Raw genomic sequence first — 23,899 nt, 5'->3', positions numbered from 1 at the left:
AGTAGAACAATTGCCACTGCTCTCCAACCATGCACTTTTCTGAAAGAAGTGAGATGAAAACAACATCTGGGTAAGGAATCCTGTGTGCAATAGGAAAGACGTGTAATGGATTTTAAAAGTGGTTTAGCGGAACCAGTTTTAAAACCCATAAGGAAATTTCTCCAGAATAGGGCCAATCTTTGGTGTAGAAGGAGCACTTTTTTGGGTTTCTGTGGAAGAATTCCTTGTTGTGGAACCTGATATGAAAAAGAGAGACTTTTCTGCCAGTATTTGCAATGGGCTTTTAGTTAAGGAATCCATGGACACAAGTGTGAAAGGTTTGGTGAGAGTTAGGGGAGGAGGCATATATGATCCGTCACTTAGTAGCATTAAATGGGTCAAATTGACTTGATCACGCAGTTTAATAACCAGAATTGTGAGTAAAGGAGAAGTTAGGAAGCTTTATTCCCATGTCCCAGCACCATACCCTGGTTCCAAGTCCATTCCAGCCTGAGCTGCAGAGACATATTACTGTTCCCTGCAATAGAGTTGGAGGGAGGGAGGCCTATCTGGGTTATGGGGCATGCAGATTCCAGCCAGAAAGTGTTAACTCCCGGAGTCCGGAACCCCCTCCTTTGACTGAAACTATAGCCAGTAGCTCCTCTGGCAGAGGTAGAAACAAAACAGCCTACCTCCAAAGGGAACCTGTCCAAAATGCATTAAGACTTAACGCGTTTAGGAATTCAGAATATCCTGGAAAAGCTCCCAACTCCCGAGAGCATTTCCAACTGGTTTGGCGTGCTCATTTTCAGAAGTGTGCCCTTTTTTCCACACTAGCTGGCTTGGTGGGCTGCATTAGGCTTTGACTGTCTTAAAGTATGAACTTGCAAGCAGTAAATTCCCTTTCACTTTTTTCCCCTTAATCAAGTCCTCTCCTAGTGCATCCTGGACTGGTCCTGTGAGGATAAGATTTATCTTATCAATGTCCATTTGCAGTGCTCTAGCAGAATTACAGGCTATTGTATCTGTGTTGGTTTAGTGCTGTCTAGCTGAAGTACAGAACCTGGTGTTCAGGAAAGTGCTGTTTAAAGCCAGGCGTAGGGCAAGCAGGTGCTGTGCAAATTTTCCTACACAGCTCTACCAATATACCTCTGTTATGTACTAACCAAGGTATTTAAGGTCCCCTATCACCGTTGTATCCAAGTGCCTCCCAAGTATTCAAAATAGAAAATAAAGAGCAAGGCACCGGCATGACGTATGCATTCATGGCAACTAGTCTTTCAAAGCAGATTGAGTGCTGCATTTTTTTCCAGCTAAAGCTTTTCCAGGTGTGTATCTTCAATCTTAGATGTTGCAATAGCCTCATCTGGAGGTCTCCTGCGTGGAGCACCACAACCAGCTCTCTCTATGATAGGATCCAGCTCAGGCTTGTAGCCGCTTTCCGGTTGAAATAGACCTCCCCTGGGGCTACAAGATCATCCAGTAGCACCAAAAAGGACCCAAAGGCTGCAGGTTGACATTAGAAGTTGAGGACTGATGCCCTTGGTAATGAGTTATTCAATATACAGACAGCATCGCCTCCATGCTGTCTGGGTTGAGTGATAACCAACTGGCCCTCATCCCAGTGCTGATTTCGGCTAGCCATTAAGAAAGCCAGGAGACAGTGCTGTCTACCTCAGATGGATAGCAGCTGAAGTGCCAGGTGTCATCCACCTACTGCTCACATTTTAGTCTGTGTGGTTTCACTGGCTCTCCAGTAGCTTCATATTGGTGTTGAATATTATAAGGGAGAGGACTGAGTTTTGTGGGAGTCCGCAAACGAGGACTGTGGAATTAGAACGCTTATCCCTGCCGACCTGTGTTCAACTAGAACTGAGCCATTTCAGGGCATTTCTGTTCGTTCCCGAGGCTTGGAGGTGGAAAATCTAATGCACTTAACCATTTAGATGCTCCATTAAGCTGAGAATCATAGTTTCTTAAAGACCATGCTCCTTTTGATTGGTGTAGCAGCTTCGTTTGGTTTCCCATGTGCTTCTAGCACTTGAACTCTAGCTTAGGCCAGGGAACCAATTTTTTCCTCTGTCTTTCTTTCTGTCACAACTTAACAGCTGCTAATAGACAAACTGAAGTGGAAGAGTTCTGATCTGGGAAGAGCTGACTCCCTTAGGGTAGTCTGGCTCATTAGGAGGCTTTTTAGTGCTGTAGGTTGAGCCGAGGAAGTTGCTGATGTGGAGTCTTATGACTTTCAGCTAAGTGCTGCAAGGGTGTAAGGCCACTTCCTCTGCTGACTGCAGCACACACAAACTTGCCCCCAGAGAAAGGGAAGGCAAAGTAGCTGGCATTTGGAGATGCACTTGGTGCAGCTGATGGTCCCCTGTGAGTTAGGGCATGGCTTTCAGTGCAGCAGTGACTTTGTTTGCTCTTTTAGATGAAGAATGTATTTGCTTTAGATTAACTCCTTCTCCCCTGACACTCCCCCTCCCAAAGGATACTGAAGCACTTTACAGTTGTACTTGTAGGGCATCACTGAAATGCAGCTGCCTCGTGGGTCGAGGGGAGCACACAGCCCCTTGCACAGCAGAGGGAGAGGGGACAAGAACATCAGAGCAAACCTCTGCTTTTATAAAATGTGCCAGGAGATCTTCCCTATCCATGCATACTAGCCAAGACACTTTTTTATTAAGGTCTTGTCTGAAAGAGCCAAATGTGGTAAATTGCTTACAGTTCTTCAGAGAATGAAAGGCTGACTGTGCTGGGATTTAAACCTGTTTCCACATAGTCTAGGTATGTCAGGTTTTAGGCTTAGGGAATTGTACAATCATCCTCCATAGTTAGTCCCCGCCAGGATGAGCGAAAGAATCGGCTCTAATGACGGGAAAGAATGGTGGGTCAAATTCTGCTCTTTTATTCTCTTGAGATCCCACTGATTTCTGAGGTGCAGGGGTCTGAGCGCAGAATTTGGTTCTAGCTGTATGGGGATCTGACTGTATAGTAGAGCCAGGCTTGCTTCATCCCAGCATCTGCAGGAGTATGCAGCAGGGTGACATCTTAAGTGCTTTTGCTGTAAGTGTAGCTGGAAGTAAAGGCCTTCCCTACGTAGAGACAGAAAGCTCTTTATGTGACTGAACAACGTCACCAGATACAGGAGTGTAGAACGTAGTTCTCAGCTACTGGCTGAGGAATGCCGTTGGAGGGCCTTAATGGAAGAGATTTGAATGCAGCCTGGTGGAAACAACTCTCCTATGAGATACAGCACAGCCTAATTCAGGATAAGAGACCATACCAATATACACACACTTTAAGAATTAGAAAACTAGAGAATTTAAAAATTAGAAAAATAGAGAGAAATTAGGAAGTATAGACAATAGAGAACAACTGTCTTCATCTAAGGTTTGAAACCAGTAGAGTCAATGAGGTAGGCAAAATCCAGCTAGCAAGACATGCAGAGAAGTCTTTTCCACTGACAGGGGTGAGGCAGGAGTGATAGAGGAAGCGAGTGCTAGGAAAAACCGGGAGGGAGAAGTAGAGCAAGACACCATGGCAAACTGTGGTGTGAGCTAACTGCAAACTACCTTGGAGCTGCTGTATGTTTACATTGCATTTTCTTCATACTTTCCCAGCTTATGGCTCATACACCTGCGGCATTTGACATAGAGAAACTTCATTCTGCCCTGTTGCCTAATGCTGAGCCAGTCTGTTCCTGTTGTAGGTCATAGTTGCAGAATTCTGTTAACCTTTTGCAAGACGATGTTAAAACTTTCCTGTTATGGGGGCTGTATCCTGTTTGTGTAAGGTCAGTCAGTCCCTGTGGACTCCATAGCTCTGACTTCCTGTCCTGCCTAGTGTCTCTGAGGTGGAGTGTGACTTTATTCTCTGTAACTGATGTGCTGTGAAAAGCTCCATGCTGGGACAGCAGGGATCCCGTTTTTTCCCTCTTTCCTGATCACTGATCTAGCACCAGTGCTTGCTCTGCCAACTAACATTTAGCAACAGCCTTTCCCCACATGACTTGAGCAGCCCGTATCTCAAAAATGGCCCACTATAAATTAATGCTCTACACTGGGGGGTAGGGAACCTGTGGCCTCGTTGTTTAAAATGTTGCAGTATTCTCTGTCCACTCCATTGTGGATTTCGGCCCAATGCACACGGTGAGAGCAAGGTACTGAGCCTGAGAGTTAAATCCACCTTCCCTTTGAAAGTTTGTAGCTACCTTCCTAAATAGAGGGGAAGCGATAAGTAGCTTTTTGGTTTGCCTCTCTTCTTCGTGAATTGTAATCTGTTTGAGCCATACATGTGTGCCTTTGAGACCCTGTGGTTTTGGTGCACATCTGTTTGTATTTTAATAGACTATAAGGTGCCCATGGCAAGCTGTTCTAGTACCAGTTTCTGGATAAATGCTAGGGAGGATTATATTTTATTGCAGGAAATTGCATGTGCTATTTCAGAGTTTTCTGGGAAAGAACACCCACTTCTGCTCTTCGAAATCAGAAACCTCTCTCCCTTCCAGGCAAGTCTGAGCATTGGCATGTGTGAGTGAGCACCTCAGGCATCCAGCCTCCCAGGTTGCTTAACTGGAGAGGATCACGTCTGGGGGGGGATGAAGATGGCTATGTCTGGATATGCAGTCTCTATTGTTTGGCGTTCTTCCTTGTGGATCCCTTGCTCTGTGCCATTCAAAGACTTGGATTTTAAACTCCTTGTTTCGTAGCTTTGATGGCCCGCCAAATATTGGCCCATACGCCTATTGTGTGCATGCAGAACCCTTAGTCAGATAATACTGTTTTCTTTGGTACGGGCCTAGGACCTCAAACCAGTAATTTAACTCTTGCTGTGAGTGGTGTCAGTGCCTTGTCCCACCCTAGCACGTGCCGTTTAAAGAAACTCCCTTTCTTTTCCTCCTGACGCTCACTCTTTGCCCACGTCTTACTCTGTGCACCTGCTGGAAGGCATAATATCTATCCCTGTTCTCACTGAGTCAGGAGTTAACGTCTTTGGTACCATACAGCTGGACTATGAATCTCATTTTAGTGCCTCCTTTTGATAGGCACTTCCCACTAGACAAACAGTTGTGCCTTGTGTTCACAGGATGAACAACGTTGTTGTTGGATGTCTCTAGCCTGTGGATAAGCAAGGAGGGAATTGTTCTATTGGAGCTGAATTTGCTGATTTCTGTGGAAGTCTTTGTTTTCTTGTGTGGTCAGTTCTTCTAGATGTGTTGATGTGGCTGAGCGGAGGAAAGATGAGGGAAGTGAGATGGGATATGGAAGTGAGGAGGGGGAATGAAAAGGAAGCACAAGGAGACCTGAGGTCTGGAAGGAGGCTGCAGTGTTGGGGAGACAGGATGTTCTCGATATGCCATAGCAAAGTCATTCTGTGGCTAGCACGGGTGCTTTCCCTTTCAAACAGCAATAGCTGAGCTGGGAAAACATCAGGATTATGCCTTCGGTGTGGTTGAATTTATCAGTAGTCTGGGTGATGGGGAGGCCTTCCCGAAGTCCTCTATTACAGGTGCAGTGGGAATGAGTTAGGGTTTTGCTGGGTTATGCGGTGCCAAAGCAGTGGGACTCTAAACAAAGAAACATCAATTGTAGATTGTTCATTCAGTCTATATGGGTTCTGCTGGGCTGTTGCCCTTAGAGAAGTTGTGGGATAGTGTTCTAGGGGGGCTGAAATAAGGGGAGCTGGAGCATTAAATAAGATCTCTGAAGCTGAGCTTGGATTGCTTGCCCTAAAACACGCACTCAAACCAACACTGGAGGCTAGGAGGCTTCCTTTGGTAAAGATGCATGGTAAGAAATGTTTTGTCTCTCTTACCCTTCCATCCTTTACTTCTGAGTAGCACAGAATGCAGGCAGCTGAGTTTCTAAAGTGTCTTACAAGTGAGTGATTTCTTGTTGTCAGTGTCTGTGGAGCCTAGCCCACTGCCCCTGCTCTAAAATAATCTGGCTCTAGTCTGTCGCCTCAGAGAAGGTCTAGGTTTGGTGGTAGCTTTTCTGAAGCTGTTAATCAACAGGAAGTCCCCTCCCAAAATAGAGTGGAAGTGGGTTTGGGGCTCACAGTGGGAAGATTAAACACGTCACTTCTACTTTCAGAATAGGACTTCAGACGAAACAAAACACAAAGATTTCAGTAGCAGCTCTCGAATGGGTTTCTGACTGGTGGCTATCTCTGCTTTAATTAATAGACACCCAGCCCCCATGCCGGGATGACTGTCTAACCTATGTCTAAGTGGTGTGCTTGCACTGTAGTAGGAGGAGGCTTGATGCCTGACACGTCCCTCATTTCAGTACTGTAGCTGGAATGCACTTTGTGGCTAAGACTGTCAAATGAAGCTTGACAAGCCTTCTAGAATTGCTTTACCTTTTTAGCACTGGAGCTGAACTCTCCAGGACTTGGCTAACAGCTACAGCCATATTACAATAAGAGTGTTTGTGTCTTTGGGGGTGAAGGATGGGCAGAAGAAAGGAAGAGAGTGGTATCCAGGGTTGTTGGAGGATTCACTTCGGGATGGATTGATTTCAGTCAACTTTCATCTTATTTTGCATTTGTACTTTTCACTTAACTTCTTAGAGAAGTTGATTCTTGTTGCTTGATAACCATTAAAACCTTGATTTTTGCAATTAATATAACCTTTACGCTAAATTTGGTGCTGCTTTTTTTTGCTAACCAGAATACACTTTATACACATTTATTTAAGCGTTTATATAACTTAACATACATTTATTCAGATACTTAATTTTAGCACTTTGTATTATAATAGAAAATGGTGAATGATGGTTTTATTTACTAGATAATTTTTTTTTTACTCATGACTTGTCAAGCTGTATTTGGATGGAAACTGGAATTCAATCAAATTCGCACACAAAATGGTTTTTATTAGTTAAATAAATCTACCAAAAATGTGTGGAATACTTTTTTCTTATGTATATCAACATATTTCTTGTGTTTAAAAATAACTAATTTATTAAACAAAGGAAGTAGCAGTAGTTAGTGAATTGAACTGATTGGTGACCATGTCCTTTAGAACTAGTAGAGCTCATTCTCTGAGACTTATTCATGAGATTGGAAGAGGAAAACCAGACTTTCTGCTTTCAGCTCCCAGTCCATTTATGAACTTTGAATGAACTAGTCATGGAACTAAAGTAGCTGAATAAACTGAAATGAAGAAAAGTAGCCTCTTCTGCAGCTGCAGAAAAATCTACTGTTGTCAAAAACTGGTTTAGCACTTGAACAAACTATGGTACCAGGTGCTTGGCCAGTGACTTCCACCAGTTCAGTAGTTTGACTCTATAACTTCAACAGTGGTCTAGAAAGACTGTATTCTCAGGTTTGTTGTTTCTGCCCAAGCTGTGGCTCATATGAGGCTACCTTTATCGGTGTTCCAGATACAGCCTGGAAACTGTGCTCATGAAACTACAGTGTGGGGTATCGTGGCTGGTGTAGAGTAAGGTTGTTAGCAGAATAAGCTGCACGGGACACTGGATGTGCTTGGGATGTGTAGCTTCTGTTTGAGTATGCCAAAGTGGCAAGGATACCATGCAAGTTTGCTGTCCTACAGATCTTTTACACATCTTGCAAATGACTTGTACTATGAGTCAACAGGAGTAGCCTTTAAGATGGTAAACTCCCATAGCTAGAGGAAGTAATAAGGATGCCTGAAGATAACATGATGCTAGGAAACATTCAGAAAGGTGTTCAGTCTAGAAATAGCTTTCTGCAGCTTGAGATCTGATACCAACACAGCCAGGAACGCTGGTGACTATTATAGCGCTCCCATTATATGGGTTTTGGCGTGCAGTGTGAACAAGCATCCTGCGGCTGGGGTAAAAGGGTGCTGCTCATTGGAGAAGGTTCTCCATTGTACTGTGGTGTTGACTCGGAGGCCTTATCTACACTACAGAGTTTTGTCGACACAAGTGATGCTGGCGTACAGCCACCACTGTAATTAAACTGCTGTTGCATGTCCTCACTGTGCTCCTTGTCTCAGTGGAGTGCATTCACTCTACCAGGTCTTGCATGGATACAGGGAGCAGTGCACTGTGGGTAGCTGTCCCACTGTCTTAACTGTACGCAGGGTGCTTTTGGGAAGGGTTTGCAATGCCTCCTGGGGCAGGCCCAGCATCACAGGATGAAGGTTTGAGTCCCATCAGGCATCCTATTAGAGTGACAGCTGCTTCTCGACTGCCCTGTCAGCCAAGCTGACATTGCTGAACTCAAACACTGGAAGCCCACAGAAAGGTGGGGTGGAGGGAGTGTGTGACAGGGAGTGAGTGTGCCTGTGTGTGTTGGGGAACAGTGAGTGTCCTCTCTCTGTCTCTTTGCCGGAAGCAACCAATCCTGAGGCAGAAGCTGGTGCACAGACAGCTGGTGTCCCCCTGCCTCGCCCCCCCCCAAGTTCAGCAGAGACCTGACCACCAGCGGGAGAAAGGGGACACCCTGACATCAGCCTCCACCTCCCTCCCTGACTTTGCACAGCACATCAGGAGTCTCCCCCGCCTCCTCCCCCAGCAGGAGCCCATGCCGCCTGCATGCCTGCCAGAGGAGAGCAGGATTGATTCCCTGGGAGTTCTCCCACAGCCTTGTCTCCCCACAGACCCAGAAGAATGATTCACCCCTTCCCCTGTAGTCCAGGCAGGACTGCCTTTGTTGCCAGGAGCCGACATGCTCAGCTGGGCAGTAGCTATGTGAGCTCCATGCTGAGCAATCTCGAAACTTCCTGGGGCTTTGACAGGGGAGCGGCACCTGCCTGTGTAGCTGGAATGCAGAGCAGCGCAGCAGAGTTCAAACCAGTGAGCAGAGCAGTCAGGGTGGGCATTGTGGGATAGTTCCTGGAGCCCAGTTACGGCACACAGCGTCTACACTAACGCTTTGTTGCGCTAACTTTTCCACAAAAAGCTCTACGCCTCTCGTCAAGGTGCTTTTATTCTGTCGCCAAAGCAGGGGAGTTTTGTCTGCGCGGGGAGCATTGTAGCAGGTACACCACCACTGTTTTGTCACCAAAAGCTGACTTCCATTGACAGCACACTGTAGTGTAGAGCAGCCCTGACTGATGTGCGCTTTGTCATCACCTGGGAGTGACTCAGCTGGAACGTGCCCAGGCATGTCAGGGTGTTTCCTCTTGGATAATCCAAACTGTTTTTCATAACACTGGGTTTGATTTCAGGCTCATTATGCTGATACTTCCTGCATTGAAAACTTGAGCCAAATTAGTGGCTGATGAAACCCGTTGTGTTGGTGGAATTATAGCACAGGTGAACTTGGCCGTTTGTGTGATTCTGGGTTTTTCTTCATTTTGGAGGTCTGTTTGTGCACAGAGTCCTTTTCTTGTATGTCTAGTGGCATAACAGCAACATCTTATATGCTGCATAATAGGAATATGATCAGATTTTTCCCTGTTGGACTTTACCTTGGAGCCTTTCTTCAACAGGACCTGGATTTAGTCAACAAGGAACTGACCCCTAGAGCATCTCCAGCAATAGTTGTATTTATGAAACTTTTTTTATTCATCCCACAAACTTTATGTCCAGGCTGTTCACTGCTAATGCCTACTAAATAATCTGTACAGTTCATAGAACTAGGAAATCACTGCAGCGCATCTTTATTTTTGCATCCCCTCTTCGCTACTAGCAAAAAATTGCTAATGATCTGCTCTGAAAACTGAGGTTCAATCCACTTTGTCCATATTAAACACATACATCGTCGTGGAAAGCACTTGTAGAGCCTCAGATGAATGTTTTCTCAAACCTTTTCCCCTGGTCTCCTTATACTACTTAAATCATGATTTGCCCAAAGATAAGTCAATGACAGAGCTGAGATTAGAACCCAGGAATCCTGACCCCTACGATGTCTTCACTGCAGAATTAATTTGGGCTCTTACTCAACTCTTCTGTCCATGCCCAAAACCTTTTCACCTGAGTTTGGTGCTTTAAACTCTGATTAGCTGGGCTGGGTGGGGGTATAGGTTACCCTTTCACACAGGCAAGTGCCCCTCTCCCCCTTTGCAGTGAGGACACAGGCTAAGTCACTCAAGTGCTGATAGTCCTCCAGTGCCTTCCCACAATTCCTCCCATATGCTCAGAAAGACAGACAAGTTTATGCACAATTCACTGGAAGGGTAGCATAGAGCACCTCTGCTTACTGCAGCACAAAAGAACATGGAATATGCCCCCAGAAGTCCTAGCAACGCACAGGGGTGTGCAGCACCAGTGAGCATACAGCAACTCAAGTGTGGCTTTGTAGTGTGGCTGCCCACACCTAGACTAGACTAAACTGGATGATCAGACTTGTGTGCCAATCACTGGAGTTAAGTCTTCAGCAAAGACCCTAATTTCTTGCTCTAACCACCATAGTCCATCTGAATTTTGCTTATAGGAGAGCAGTAACTAGGTTTGGGAGTGCGGTAGGCAAATTCTTCTTAGACTGGTTGGAGCTGCATTAGCTATCAGAACAATGGGAGTGGGAGAAGGGGAAGTGTTTCAATAGATAGCGATCAGAGTTCAGAAAGCCATGTTTAGTGTACTGTATACATCTTCGATAGACTTGTATCTCAGTAACTATCAGCTGCCCAGCGTCTCTGGTTAGTCATATCTTCTCTGGAACTGCAGTGTGAGCTCAGTTTAACTGACTCTTCTGTTCTTGTGACATTTCTCCATTTGGCATGTATCCCTGGCCTTTGACCAAAAGCAGTTCGTGTTGTTTCTGTAGATGTGGCAACAAGACCTTGGGTTTGCATTTTTACCTCAAGTCAGTCTTTGCTTCTTTTATACTTGTCTTCTCTTGCAGCCTTTATCCTGCCCATACCACCTCTCCCTACAGCCTTTGTCTTTGGATAAATGGAGTGGAGAGTGTGCTTATAAAATGTGTGCGTTACACCAGTCTGAGAAGGGTTGCAAGCATCATGAAGGACAGGTTTAGAATTAAAAATGACCTTGACAAATTAGAGAGTTTGTCTGAAATCTACAAAGTGAAATTAAACAAATACAAGTGTAAATACTGCACTTAAGAAGGAATAGTCAAATGCGCACATACAAAATGGGGAGTAACTGGCTAAGTGATGGTACTGCTGAAAAGATCCTGAAGGTAATAGTGCATCACAGTGAATATGAGTCAACAATGTGCTGCAGTTGCAAAAAAAGCCAATATCATTTTGGGCTGCATTAACAGGAGTGTTATATGTAAGACAGGTGAGGTATTTGTCCTACTCTATTCAGCACTAGTGAGGCCTCAGCTGAAGTACTGTGTCCATTTCTGGGAAAGATGTAGATCAATTGGAGAGAGTCCAGGAGAGAGCAACAAAATGATCAAATGTTTAGAAAACCTGCACTATGAGGAAGTAGTCTTGTGAGAAGACGACTGAGGGGGACCTGATAAGTCTTCAAATATGTTAAGAGTTGTTACAAAGAGGATGGTGGTCAGTTGTTCTCCATGTCCACTAAAGGTAGAACAAGAAGCGATACGCTTAATCTCCAGCAATGGAGATTTAGGTTAGCTATTACCCAAAAAACCTACAACCTTCTAAATATAAGGATAATTAAGTTCTGGAATAGGCTTCTAAGGGAGATTGTGGAATCCCCATCATTGGAGGATTTTAAGAACAGGTTGGACAAACATCTGTCAGGGATGGTCTGGTTTACTTGGTCCTGCTTCAGCACAGGGGGCTGAACTTGACCTCTTGAACTTCCAGCCCTTCATTTTTAGGATTCCATAGAGCGTAAACACTTCGGAGCAGGGGCTCTTAAGGTGCCTGTAAAGTGTCATGCATATACCTTACTGCTGTGTTTGGAATATTTTCCCGCTCCTTTCCCAAAGAAAGTGGCGGTTCCAACCCACCTGGCTTGTTCTGCAAATTCAGACCTTTAAGATCTCTGCTGTGTAACTATCTCCCCCTAAATTCTAATGCAGTAGAATCTCAGAGTTATGAACGCCAGAATTACAAACTGACAGGTCAACCATGGAACCAACGTATGAAATCTGGCAGCAGCAGAGACAAAAACAAAAAAACACAGTACAGTACTGTGTGAAACGTAAACTACTAAAAAAAAATAAAGCGAAAGAAGCATTTTTCTTCTGTACATGAAGTTTCAAAGCAGTATTAATGTTCAGTTGTAAATTTTTGAAAGAACGCCCATAACGTTTTGTTCAGAGTTACGAACATTTCAGAGTTACGAGCAACCTCCATTTCCGAGGGATTCATAACTCTGAGGTTCTACTGTAGATGTTTTGTGCTTGTAGAGGGGCCTTTAAACACCTTTTTCTATGGGGCTTGCCCGTCAGCTGTAAGGTATTTTTCTGAAGTATAGCAAACATATTGAAAGCGCTGACTTCTTAGCATATTTCACTTCTTCTAAACTGATTTTCTTTCAGCAGTTTTAGTTTTTAGATGTCACCAGCAGTTACGGATATTTTGTTACAGTTTGTACCTCATGACTTCATTTGTGCCATGTACTATCATATGGAGCGAACTGGAGGTCATTTACTTACAGGGATGTTTTGTGGGGTTGCAGAATTGTGTGTTAATGTGCCTGCCAGTTAGAAAAAATCCTACTGTCAGGAAGCCTGAGTCTGGACAAACAAAATTGAATTATTGTCCACCAAATAAGCTCCTAACATACAGTTAGAAATTCTGTATGTATACATCTGTAAGTAGGGGTGAACGCCCTGGAGTTCCCTTTATTAATCATTCTTGCTGCAATTGCAAATTCCCTGACTTTAGTCTACCCCCGTCAGAACTAATGATAGTCGTGGCAATAAAAAGCCATACTTTTATGGTTCTTTTCACATTTTAATAAAATTATTGAGGCAGCAAAGTATGCAGTGCAATGACAGAACTAGGTGCTTCCTTTTCTCTCCAAGGGATCTTTTAGTCTGTTCTTATTGTGCCATGTTCTGTCACTTTCTCTCTGCTTCTGTTGCTTTCTGCTCTAGTCCTCTGTCTTCACCTGCCTTTCCCAACCCTGCCACTGCTCATTCTGCTCGGTTCCATAGAGAAGTTTGCTCCTGACTCATTTTCTGAGCTGTCCCTTCAGTTCCCCTGTGTAACTCCTTTTTTACTTAGCTTCCACTAAACCTCATTCCTGCATTCATCCCTTCTCCATGGAAGCAGAACTGTCTGGGTGATGCTCATTTATTTAAACAGCAGTAAATCAAAGCTGGCTTCCTGATTCGATTTCCTTGAAAATCCCACTGACCAGCAGAAGAAACAGAACCATCCCAGGGATGGGGGAGAATTAATGTTCATAAAGCACTTTGAAAATGTATTTGTCATAGAGCAGAACTTGCCTTGATCCCAAAAGGACTATCGTAGCTTGTTCAGCAACCAGATCTAGCATTTGTGTTGTCTGTGGGCAAGATGCCTTAAAGAAAAGACATGAGTAGCCTGGCATTAATGTGAGTAACTGAATGGGCGGGGCTGGATTTTTAGGGGATGTGAGTAGGCATGTTTCTCGACTGCAGTTGTATCTATGGAGAGTAAACAGGTTTGTTGGAAGTGCACGAGAGAGTGAGTTTTGTGAGTGGGTGGATGTGGTGACCCATCCGAGTGAACTCTTTACATAAAACACTTCTTGTGGAACACCCAAACACTGCTTGTATCAAACAATAAAGATTTGCTTACCGAGTTCTCTGAGTAACAAGGGTTTACATCATCTGTCTCTGAGCCATCCTTTTTCCACCACAGCTGTTTACATCTAGTCCATAACAGCCAGCTCTTGTTAGTCTCAGAATACTGGGGTTTTCAGGGAAAGACGCATGTAGCTGTGAACAGCTGATATTCAGCTATTGAGTTTGGCTATTGTTTTAGTGAGTGACGTAAGCTCAGTCATAACTGAGTGATTTCAGTGTGAGTCATTGAATAGCTAGTATCTTTTCTGTCCAAGAAAGACAAGCTCTGGATTTAAATGGCTTTTAACATTAAGGGCTTGTACCCACTACCACTTTGGTATAGCTTACGTCACTCGGGCGTGAATACCCCCGACTGATGTACGTTACACCAACCTACGCACCAGTGCGGACAGTGCAATGTTGGCAGGAGAGCCATCTCCATCAGACTCGTTACAGCCGCGCAGCTGCATTAGTGCAGTTGTGTCGCTGTATCGATTCTAGTGTAGGTTAGTCCTTCGGCACCTGCATGTTGCTGTATTCCAGGCTTCATCACCTTAGATTTCTCATCGCATCATGTGTCCATTGTTTTCTACAAATCAATGGCATCTCTCGCACATCTGGGAAGTTCCATACAAGTTTGTTCCAAAGCCTTAAAAATTGTTGGCCACACCTTGCTTTCTTCCACTCGTCACCTCTTCCCAAACACAAACATTCTCTTGGAGGGAGGGTTGCCCACAAAGTAGCCATCTTCAAACTGTGGTCCCCAGAACAACTTCCTTCCCAATGGAGAAACATGTACAACTGAAAGGAGGGGGTTCTTGCCATCCTACTCCAGTTGTATGTGTTAGTTTTCAAGTGTAGCTCCTTTATATGGCTCTCCCAGGGTTTGCTGCACAGATTTAATGAGTGACTGTCTCCACAGACTTAATTAAATTTTGTTCACAAGTCGGAGGCATAGTAAATGCACAGGAAACAGCCACAAGGAAAGGTGATCTGGAGGTAGAGCAGTGAGGATTTAATACATCCACTTGGAAGATCCTGACTGAGAAGTGTAAATGCCCTACGTGCAGGGCAAGGAAGCAAACTGCACAGATCCAGAGTAGCAGAATTTGGGTCCAGGATGAGAAAGCAATGAGATGTGTACAGCTCCTTGATTAGAGTTCATCTTTCTCTGGTGTTACTTTAGGTAACCTAGCACCAGAGCTGCTGTATGAAGAGGGTGGGATGAGGTGTGGGGAGGTGGCCATGTGAGGCTACCATCACTAGCCCAGTGACTTGGAAAGGTTTGAGAACCCTTGGTCTAATAATGATACACCGTATAGCTTGGGGCTCTTTCTTTTAATCCAAATTTTAGAAAATCCTGCTTCTGTACAACCTTTGTCTAGAAATCGCTTCACTCACCACTGCCATGCAGCAGCCATTTTGCACCAGGAAAACTACACAACAGTGTAAGTGAGTAACAACTTCAGTTGAAACTACAGGGAAATATAAGTTGGACAATGTAATCACCCTGTCTTTGTCAGGTCACTTGGGTTAACTCCTAGAATGCATCCAATGACCACTGGTGCTGAGGACATCTTTGTATCTCCTCTAACACTGTGCTCTGATGCTGATGACTCATTACACCACAGTATCACTTGTAGTATGTGGCTGTCCTTTGAAAGTGTATAATCCAGCTACTTGCCCTGCTTACTTTGAAAGCTGAATACCTGCACAGGCATCCCCAATTTTGGAATGCAAGTGAAGACCATTTATTGGCTTGTTTCTACCTTCTCCTAAAATCTTACAGTGAGTGGGGCAAGAGAAAGAGATGCTGATCAGTGTTAATTGGTGTTCCCTAAAAAGTACCTCTGCCTACCTCCCTCTCAGTTCTTTGGAGAACTTAGAGACACACCTGAGGTATGAAAAGCTGGGACATGAGTGGATCTGGGATGGAGAGAGAGCTTGATTAATCTGGAATGTAAATGGACACTTTCTCCATTTTGTGCAGTACCAGGTCTAGCAATTTAGCTTCTGACAAACAAGTTGGTTGGGATTTTTTGTACATTTTTAGTTAGTATGCACGTTGATCTGATGGTAGCTGATTTGAGTGTGTGCAGACTGCAGTGCAGTGGGTAAAGGGGTGCCAACCTTAGCTTCCTGCTAGTAGGCTGCCTCTTAGTGCAGCAGCTGCTGATGGTGTAGCTTGTTTGCTGCTGACTTCTTGCCATTTCCGTGCACAGAAACCAAATAGCTGAGCATCAGGGCTGCAGGGTTTCCTCTCATAATGGCTGCAAGGTAGTAAAGCAATCCCCACCTGTAGTCACTGTCTGGACTCTCAGCCTGCCAAGGGCCAGATGTAGGACATTAGCCTTCTTTTACATATTCTGAGAGATGCTTTTTTAAGGACACAATAGTCAAGATAAATGTTAAATCATCTGGGACACATCTGTGTTTACAAAACTTTCGCAAAGTTTGTAACGAGGCCTGGCGTTTGATAGCTATGGGACAGGTATAAATTCAAGTGACTAGTAAATAGCCTGCCTGTGCATTTGGCCACTGCAGACACCATAGCACCATCAGACCTCGTTAGCACCTAAAAATTGTTTCCAGTTCTTCTCATGGGTTACACTACAGCTATACCTGAGTCAGGGAACACAAGGAAAAACAGATGATCACCTGACCAAGTTACGTCATTATCGCGTAGATGGGACCTAACGGTGTCACTGTAACAGATTAAAACCCTGACTGTCTCAGGCGTTAGCCTGGTTACAGAGATACAGTTGGATTCCATCTATGGCACAGCTTTTGACAGTGTCTGTAACAAGTTCTTCTGGCTCAGTTTTTAGCTTTAGTGAAATTGTGTAGGATTTATATGTAGGCATCTACCTCTAGTAATAGCTCCTGACACTCAACCAAATTTTCCTTGCAGCTCTGAGGAATGCTTTTGTCCCAGCTTTCTTTGTCTTGCTTTACCAACCATCTCCACTCCAAAGGAAGAAAAATGGGAGGAGAAACCTGGAAAATGGCAGATGGTACAATGAGTGGCTCCAATCAATCAGTCGCATTTATTATAGGAATCTGAGCTGGGAGTTGGCTGGCTGACCTCTTTAAAACGGTTTCACTAGCTTGATCTGACTTTGCAGGGGAAGGGTCATGTTTGCAGTGCTGTCACTGGAGTATCACTGAATGAAGTGGTGAACCGTAAACAGCACAGAGTACTATCTGCTGTGGGCATGCAGGCCGAGTAGTGCTACTCAGAGTAGCTGACCCAGATCCACATTTTAGAAGGGGTTTCAAACTGGGAGCACCGCTAGAGTGCACTAATGACTGTGAGCATCATGAATAATAAAGCTGTGCTCCTAAGTGTGGGAGGTGAGAGAGAAATAAGGAGCTCTGCTCATGGGGGAAATATTTACACACAGCATCTAATTTAACAGTGCGATAGTTGGCTTTCTGCTTTTGAGTGTAAAACTTTTCGGCATTTACTACAAATGGGTTGCACTATTAAAATGTCTGTCATAAGAAAGCTGTCTTTTTCTTAAGTGTTTTGTACAGGGAAAATAACAGTATAACACTTCCCAAAAAGACCACAGAATAATCATTGGGGAAAATCAAAGGGGACAACAATTTTATCTAGCAATGTACTTACTCCTTCAGGATTTAAGTCAATGTGAAACTCAATTTTTCTTTAATAATTAAAAGTCTGACAAATTCCTCTCCCCCAGGAGCTTGGGTTTGCATGTTGGGATGTCTGGCTGGGGACAGTGTGGAGAGACCAGAATCTGTCTATGGTCTGATTGGGGGGTTTGGTATTTTTCTAGATAGCTGTTGTTGGTATGCAGGAGAAGGGACTTCATTAACTCAAAGACAGCATTTATTCCACACACGGTCTTTTCTGATTACCTTTTTTGAATGTCCTTTTTAGCCATCTTAAAGTCATAGTTGGTTCTGTGGCTTGCTATAACAGTGCAGTTCTGTGGTTGGCAGATATGCAAGTAGATCATGCTTGGTAACTATCTTTATTCCAAAATCTGAAACACTTTCCACCTTCCAACTCTAAGCCCCTAGTTAGACAGAATCTGTACAGAGAGAACCTTTGTGGTCTCATGATCACCTTTCCCCTCCAAAAGGATCACCTTGTTCACTTGTATATCTTGTTCACTGACTTGCTGATAAGCTCATGGGATGTTGCTATACATCCTTCCAACCAGTAGCATGCTAGTGCATTATGGCATCCAAGTTTCCAGCACCTCTTTATCACATTGCGCTATGGCTCTAGATGGAGTAGATCACTGGGTGGATGGGTGCAAAGGTCCATCCCACAGGCTGTCCAGGGAGTCAAGGATACATTAAATGGGCAAGGTGTTGGAATTTGAAGTCCTGAAAGAAGTTGGTTCTTTAGACTGAGGCATTCCACACATTCTGCAAGGAACTGGCACTTATCGTATGGGCTTGATTTGGTTTCTCTTGTGAGAATGGTATAATTACTCTTCCTGGCTAAGTATATACAGTTTATAAACCTACTCTGTTGAAGGTCAGAGCTTAGCTGGCAAGGGCGAAATGGAGCACACAGCTATAGACCACTACTAAAATAAAACCTCTGAAGACCCAGTGACGAGTCTGGACCTGTGGCCGGGCATTGATCTGAATCTATTTCTGGCTCCAAAAGTACAGAGTGAGGTTTAAAACTGGACACATCTGTTTTAGGCTTGTAGTTTTGCATGGCTGTTCTGTGATTAGGGTTGTGGGGGACACCTCCCTTCTCATCTCCTTGCAGCACTTCTGCCATCTCGCTGGTTCTTGTGTGTTTTCTGTTTGTACACCTGGGAGTATCCCAGTGCTAAATACAAACTGGGCTTCATTCAAGGCCACCTTTAAAACATGCTCTCTGTAATTATCTGCCCAATGATTGTCTGATGTCAGCAGACGGGCAGACAAAGTCTGCCACTTCATCAAACACCCAGCCTATTCAAGCTGTGTAAAACTGTTCTTTTTTCCTAGAAGAATTCAGCTGTAATGATTCACTATGCCTCTTACGGTCTTCTTTTTAATTATTTTAAGGGCTTTCTTTTCTTTAAGGTCTTGGCCTTTTCCACCATTACACAAAACACTCTTTCCCAAAAAAATCAATAACCCAAAACCACCTCATCTCGCAATACCCATTATTAAGTTGCATAGTACAAGATGGTAAAAATTTTGAAACTACAGAATACATAGGATTCATAATGACAAGTAGAATGATTTCAACCAGTGGCAGGATCAATCCACAGTTAATACAGATAAAAAATGTTTAGTATTGTACAACAGTTCCTTGTAACTAGTCAGTACTGATATCACTTTCTGAAGTACATTCCTTTAAGAAGTGTTTCTTATATATCAACATCTCCTGGTCAAATGTTAGTGATGGGGTTGGTTTGACTTGATTATTCTACTGCAGTGTGACCAATACAAATTACAGGTAAGAAAATTAGTCTGTACATTCGAACAGCCAATCTTGCCAAAGGAAAATGTCTACCAGTAACCCCAAAAAAGAGCTGTTAGTAGCCTCAGGTATTTGACTGGATTCTGAGCTGTGGATGCTGACACACTAAAGCTTAGTCATCACAATGTTTGGTCAGGCTGGTGAGCTTTTACTGGTGCAATTACTTACAAATTCCAGATTAATTGGTACCAAGAAATTATTAAACCTAAATAACGTGAAAATCCCCCCCCCCCCTTTTTTTTTTTTTTTTTTGGCCTGCCCTTTGAGGGCCCAAGTTCAGGTTTTGGTATGCCTTCTGCATAAATTGTTAGCCACGTGCTGCCTAACGTTCCTCCCTTTGAAAAGGAGTGAGGAAACTGTAGTGTTGCTGAGGTAAAATGGCTGCCCTAGCCCCAGGTGGGAGAAGTAATTGCTCTGTATACAGTCTGGAAAGCACTTAATTTGGATGAAAGGATACTTAATTTGCCCATCTGTAAAATGGGATAATGCTCACCTACTTACTAGCGGGGTATGAGGATTAATGTTTAAAGCACTTTGACTTCCTTGGATGAAGTGTGACCTGATTATGTACGACACTGGGATCTTTTTTTTTTTTTTTCCCCCCTCATTGTCTCGTGCCGGTTCTCTATATGACTTTTATGAGGTAGAGTTCTCCCCTCTTTTCTTTTTGTTCTGTATCCTAATTCCCAAGTTGCATCATGCCATTTCATTCACTATTGTGAACGTGGATGTCTGTCTGCCTTGAAGTTTTCAGGGCTTCCACCGATCCCAAATGTCTTGCTTTGGATCTCTGAAGCACATTTGGCATTTGTATATGTATTTTTGGCCTGCCCTGGATTCCTTTTTGATCCTGTGTCCAGCGAATTTTCCTTTCTAAGCTCTCAGCACTCATGCTGTCTGCCATCAGTTCAGGTTTATGACATCACATACCTTGGAGTTCTTTGATTTTATTCTTCTGTCCTGTCCCTTTTTAAAAAACAAAACAAAACAAAAAACAGCTGTTCTCTCAACTTGGCTGGTGCTGAGCTTGCTTTGTTGTGAGAAAAGCCTTTTAGTCCCTTCCGAGAGAGGTAATACTCTTGGTTCCAAGGCGTGGAGTAGTAGGTTGAGCACAGGAGTAGGATCCAGGAACTCCTGAGATTTAATCTTACATAAGCCACTAGGATCCCTCTGTGACTTTGAGAAAATCACCAGTCTGTCGGTTTTCCCATCTGTAAAAGGGGATGATGCAGCCCTCTTTGGGGGCAGATAAGGGAAGATTAAGTATTTCTGAGCTAGCAATAACCAGCCTGTTCTAGCTCCCTGCCGGATTCACACTAACCATTTTATACAAGCCACACGAATGAGAAGCTAGTTAGACTTAACCTTCCCAACATGGTTTTTATCTAGAGATAGCCAGACCCCACTTCAAGGTGTCAGGCTGGTGTTGAAGGTATGTTTTCCTCAGAGCGCTGATCTCATGATCTTGTATTATGCCTGGGTGCTATGACTGGGGAGAGGGATTGCTTTTAACAACTAAAGTACAGCGTATATCTGGTGCCCTCATTCCTTTCTCTCCAGCCCCTTTTGTGTTGTGCTAGGAGATGGAGGAGGTAGTTGGCAATCTGAATATAGCAATTAATAGCTACAAATGGTGAAATCCCTTGTCAAAGATTCATTGCCCCGGAGCCCAAATGCACTGAGAATTTAATTGGCTCAAGGGAGAGGCCTGAGCTGTAAATAGATCAGCCTGGGCTTCCTGGTGTGCAGAGAGACCGTAGGTAATGTGAGCATTGTGCACCCTCTCTGCATGGATATTCGGAGCCTCTCCCCGTGCTCATCCACGTCCCCTCTCCCCAAAAAGAGAATTCGTTCCAGGCCTTCCCTTCCCCCGTTCCCTTTGAGGGCCTTCCAGAGGCAGGAATCTCAGTCTAAAGCCCTTGTCAGTTAAAGTGGAGGCAACAAGAGACTTGCCTTTATTTTTTCTCTCCCTTCCATTTCTTTCTGTGGCTCAGGCTGCAGCAACTCGATTTAAACACCCTTTTAGCTTGCCTTGCAGTGCTTGGATTAGAGGGGGTTTGGAGAGCTGCTTTCCCCAGGCGACTGCATCCCCAGACTGTCACGGGCACAGATTCTCCCCTCCCAGCACCGTCTTTCTTTTGAACAGGGCCAGCCTCTGTGGCAGCTGCACACGTCCCAGAGTAGACCAGGAGCACACAGGATCTTTAGCTGGCATGGTCCAAATCTGTTGTTTCCCTGCTTCCTGTATGTATGGTGGGCTCCCGCTTGCAGTGCCTCTGTTAACCTAAGTAGGGCTGCTGTGTTGGCTGGAACCCAGCATGAGAACAGGGTTGCTGCACAGAGAGCCCTGTGTAGGCAGTGTGCTTGCTTCATAAGGCATGTGTTAAATTTGAGTCCAGGGTCATGCACTGGCCTAGCCAGCAGGATGGGCTAGAAACCAGCTCTTAAAGTTTGATTCTAACAGAGTTGAGCCCCCATCCACACTGGATAGCCAACCAAGTTTAGCTAGAAATGTTTAAACACCATTCCCAAATTCTGTTTAAAAGCTCCATGTAGAGGAGATGTGGCGTGTGTATACTTTGGATTGGACCCTGTCTGCTGGCCAGGGGAATTGTTTGGCACCTAAATAACCAGAACTGTGTGTGATCAGTTCTGGTTGACGTGGATTGAAATGTCATGCAAATAGAGCTTTGCAAACCAGGCAGCTCTTCAGAGTAGAGGGTTTTGCAGCTGCAATTGGCTTGATCAGCTTTGTACTTTCCTTGCAGGTTGCTTTTTCTTAATTCTTTTTTTTTTCTCCTTCCCCATAGAGAGGAAGTGCAGGAAAACTGTGTCCGCTGGAAGAAGAAATTCACCTTTGTGTGTAAAATGAGTGCCAATCCTGCCACAGGCCTCCTGGATCCCTGCATCTGCCGAGTATCTGTGCGTAAGGCGAGTACTCATCCTCCATCTCTGACATGGGAGCGTCCCGGGCAGCTGGATGGGTTGGTATTGTTCCGGGGTTGCCTTGTCTTGGAGATGTGAGGATACATGGATATTGAATGGTAAACAGAAGCTTTTTGCTTGGGCTAGTTGAATGGAAATAGTCAGAGCCCGTCCCTCACACACCCACACCCCATCCTCCTGCAATGTTTGAAGGGGAGACTAAGGAGGTGGTACCCTGGCTGCCAGGGAGGTGTGAAATCTTGGAAGCCTATTCTAGCACTGACAGTATGATGAGTTTCCCTTTGTTCCCACGGTAAAGCTGATGGCCCCTTTTCCTGTTTTTCTTATTTCCCATTACAGGAACTGAAGGGCGGAAAAACCTACTCCAAGGTAAGAGCAAAAAGCGTGCAAACGGAATAGAATGCTGAGCTGTCCTATGCTCACTCAATGCCTCAGAGCCATCAGTGTGCTGACAAATGGCCACTGGCGGAATTTCTCAGGAAGCAGGGCCATGTTTGTATAGAGCAGTCTGTCAACTTTACACAGTAAACCTTAGTTGTAGTTGGGGTTGGAACTAATGTATTGTCCCTAAAACTGAAGGACTGTGACTTGCTGGGACAGAATCCAGATCCCATTGAACGTGTGAATTCTAGAGATGGGATTGGTATAAAACCACAGACTTGGCACATCCTTAAACTGGGGGGAAGTTCTGAGTCAGATATGAACTCTCCAGCTTAGGGTCATCTGTAATGAAGACACATATGGAATGTAAACTCTTACCCTGCGTTCCCCAGAATGCAAAAATCAGCCTGGCCCATAGCTAGCTGTGTTCACTGACCTTAGAACTGCAGTGTGGCGCTTAGCTGAAGCTCGTCATGCAGCAAGATGCTCATGGAGAGCACTATAGACTTGGAAGGGAGGAACAGATTGATCAAGAGGGGTTTTATTGATTCCTTTTCTCCTTCTGTATTGCATGGTATGTATGAAACCTCATGCACTGCAGGAGGGGCAGTGGGCTGTGATTCTCCTTCCCACAGCAGGACCAGGGAGGGAGGCGAGATTGGTTTGGCTTAAGAGCTGTGAATCTGCACAGAGCCCAGAGCCAGCTGCTTGCATGCAAAGGCTGGTCTTTGGCCTATGTGAAATGAGTTGATTGTGTCTGTTCCCAGGGGCCAGGTGTTCTTATTCCATAAAAGCCCCATTGTAATTTGCTCTAATTGGCACCTTTATTGGCAGTGTCAGACCAAGGATAGGGTCTTACATGTGGGTTGAGGCGTGTGGGGAGGAAGCTGTTGCTGCTGACGCTGTTCCTGTTCTGCAGCTAATTATGACCCCAATCTTCAGGGCTGTCAGTCTGTGTCTCATTCACTAAAAAGCTGTTCTGTAGAGCTGCATAGCCAGCAAGAGAGCCGCACAGCTGGAGGGAGGGACGTGCATGCAACACTTCGTTAACTAAGTACATGCATGCCTGTTCCCTCTTTAATGTATGGCCTGAATTTTTCCCTACCACTTGGAAGTGTTGGATTGGAAGAGCGTCATGGGGCATGGCACTGCAGAGTTACTCCAAGCTTTTATGTGGGAGTTGCCAATAACCCTCCTCCTTTTTACACACACACACACACACACACACACACACACACACACACACACACACACACACACACTCGATCCAAGTTTAATGGTGCTTTAACCCTGGGCTATCTGGCCCCCTCCAGGATATAAGCTAAAATCCAAGTGCTGCTTTTATTTGGGTTGGTTACCTACCCACTTTGCAGTGAGGGTGTCGTAGGGTAAACCACTCAAGTGCTAATAATCTTCCAAAGCCTTCCCACAAGTCCTCCTGTGCCCAGAAGGACAAACAAGTCCACCCCCAGTTTACTGAGAAAATCGCACCTTACTACAACACAGAGGAACTGTAGGGTCTGCCCTCAC

The 23,899-nt window shown here is 44.6% G+C and overlaps 1 protein-coding gene across 1 annotated transcript in view; it reads left to right on the top strand.

Annotated features, from left to right (window-relative positions):
• The window catches only part of EEIG1 (estrogen-induced osteoclastogenesis regulator 1), a 44,571-nt gene that overhangs the window by 3,923 nt on the left and 16,749 nt on the right, over positions 1-23,899 (top strand). The window contains exons 3-4 of the mRNA XM_067542136.1: positions 21,853-21,973; positions 22,328-22,357. Coding sequence (XP_067398237.1) covers positions 21,853-21,973; positions 22,328-22,357 — 151 coding nt within the window. The remainder of the gene's footprint in view (positions 1-21,852; positions 21,974-22,327; positions 22,358-23,899) is intronic.

The sequence above is a fragment of the Emydura macquarii genome, unplaced genomic scaffold (assembly GCF_026122565.2).
Source record: "Emydura macquarii macquarii isolate MOO-44397 ecotype Brisbane River unplaced genomic scaffold, CSIRO-AGI_Emac_v2 contig_691, whole genome shotgun sequence".
Classification (NCBI taxonomy): domain Eukaryota; kingdom Metazoa; phylum Chordata; order Testudines; family Chelidae; genus Emydura; species Emydura macquarii.
This window is presented reverse-complemented; position numbering and strand designations above follow the sequence as displayed.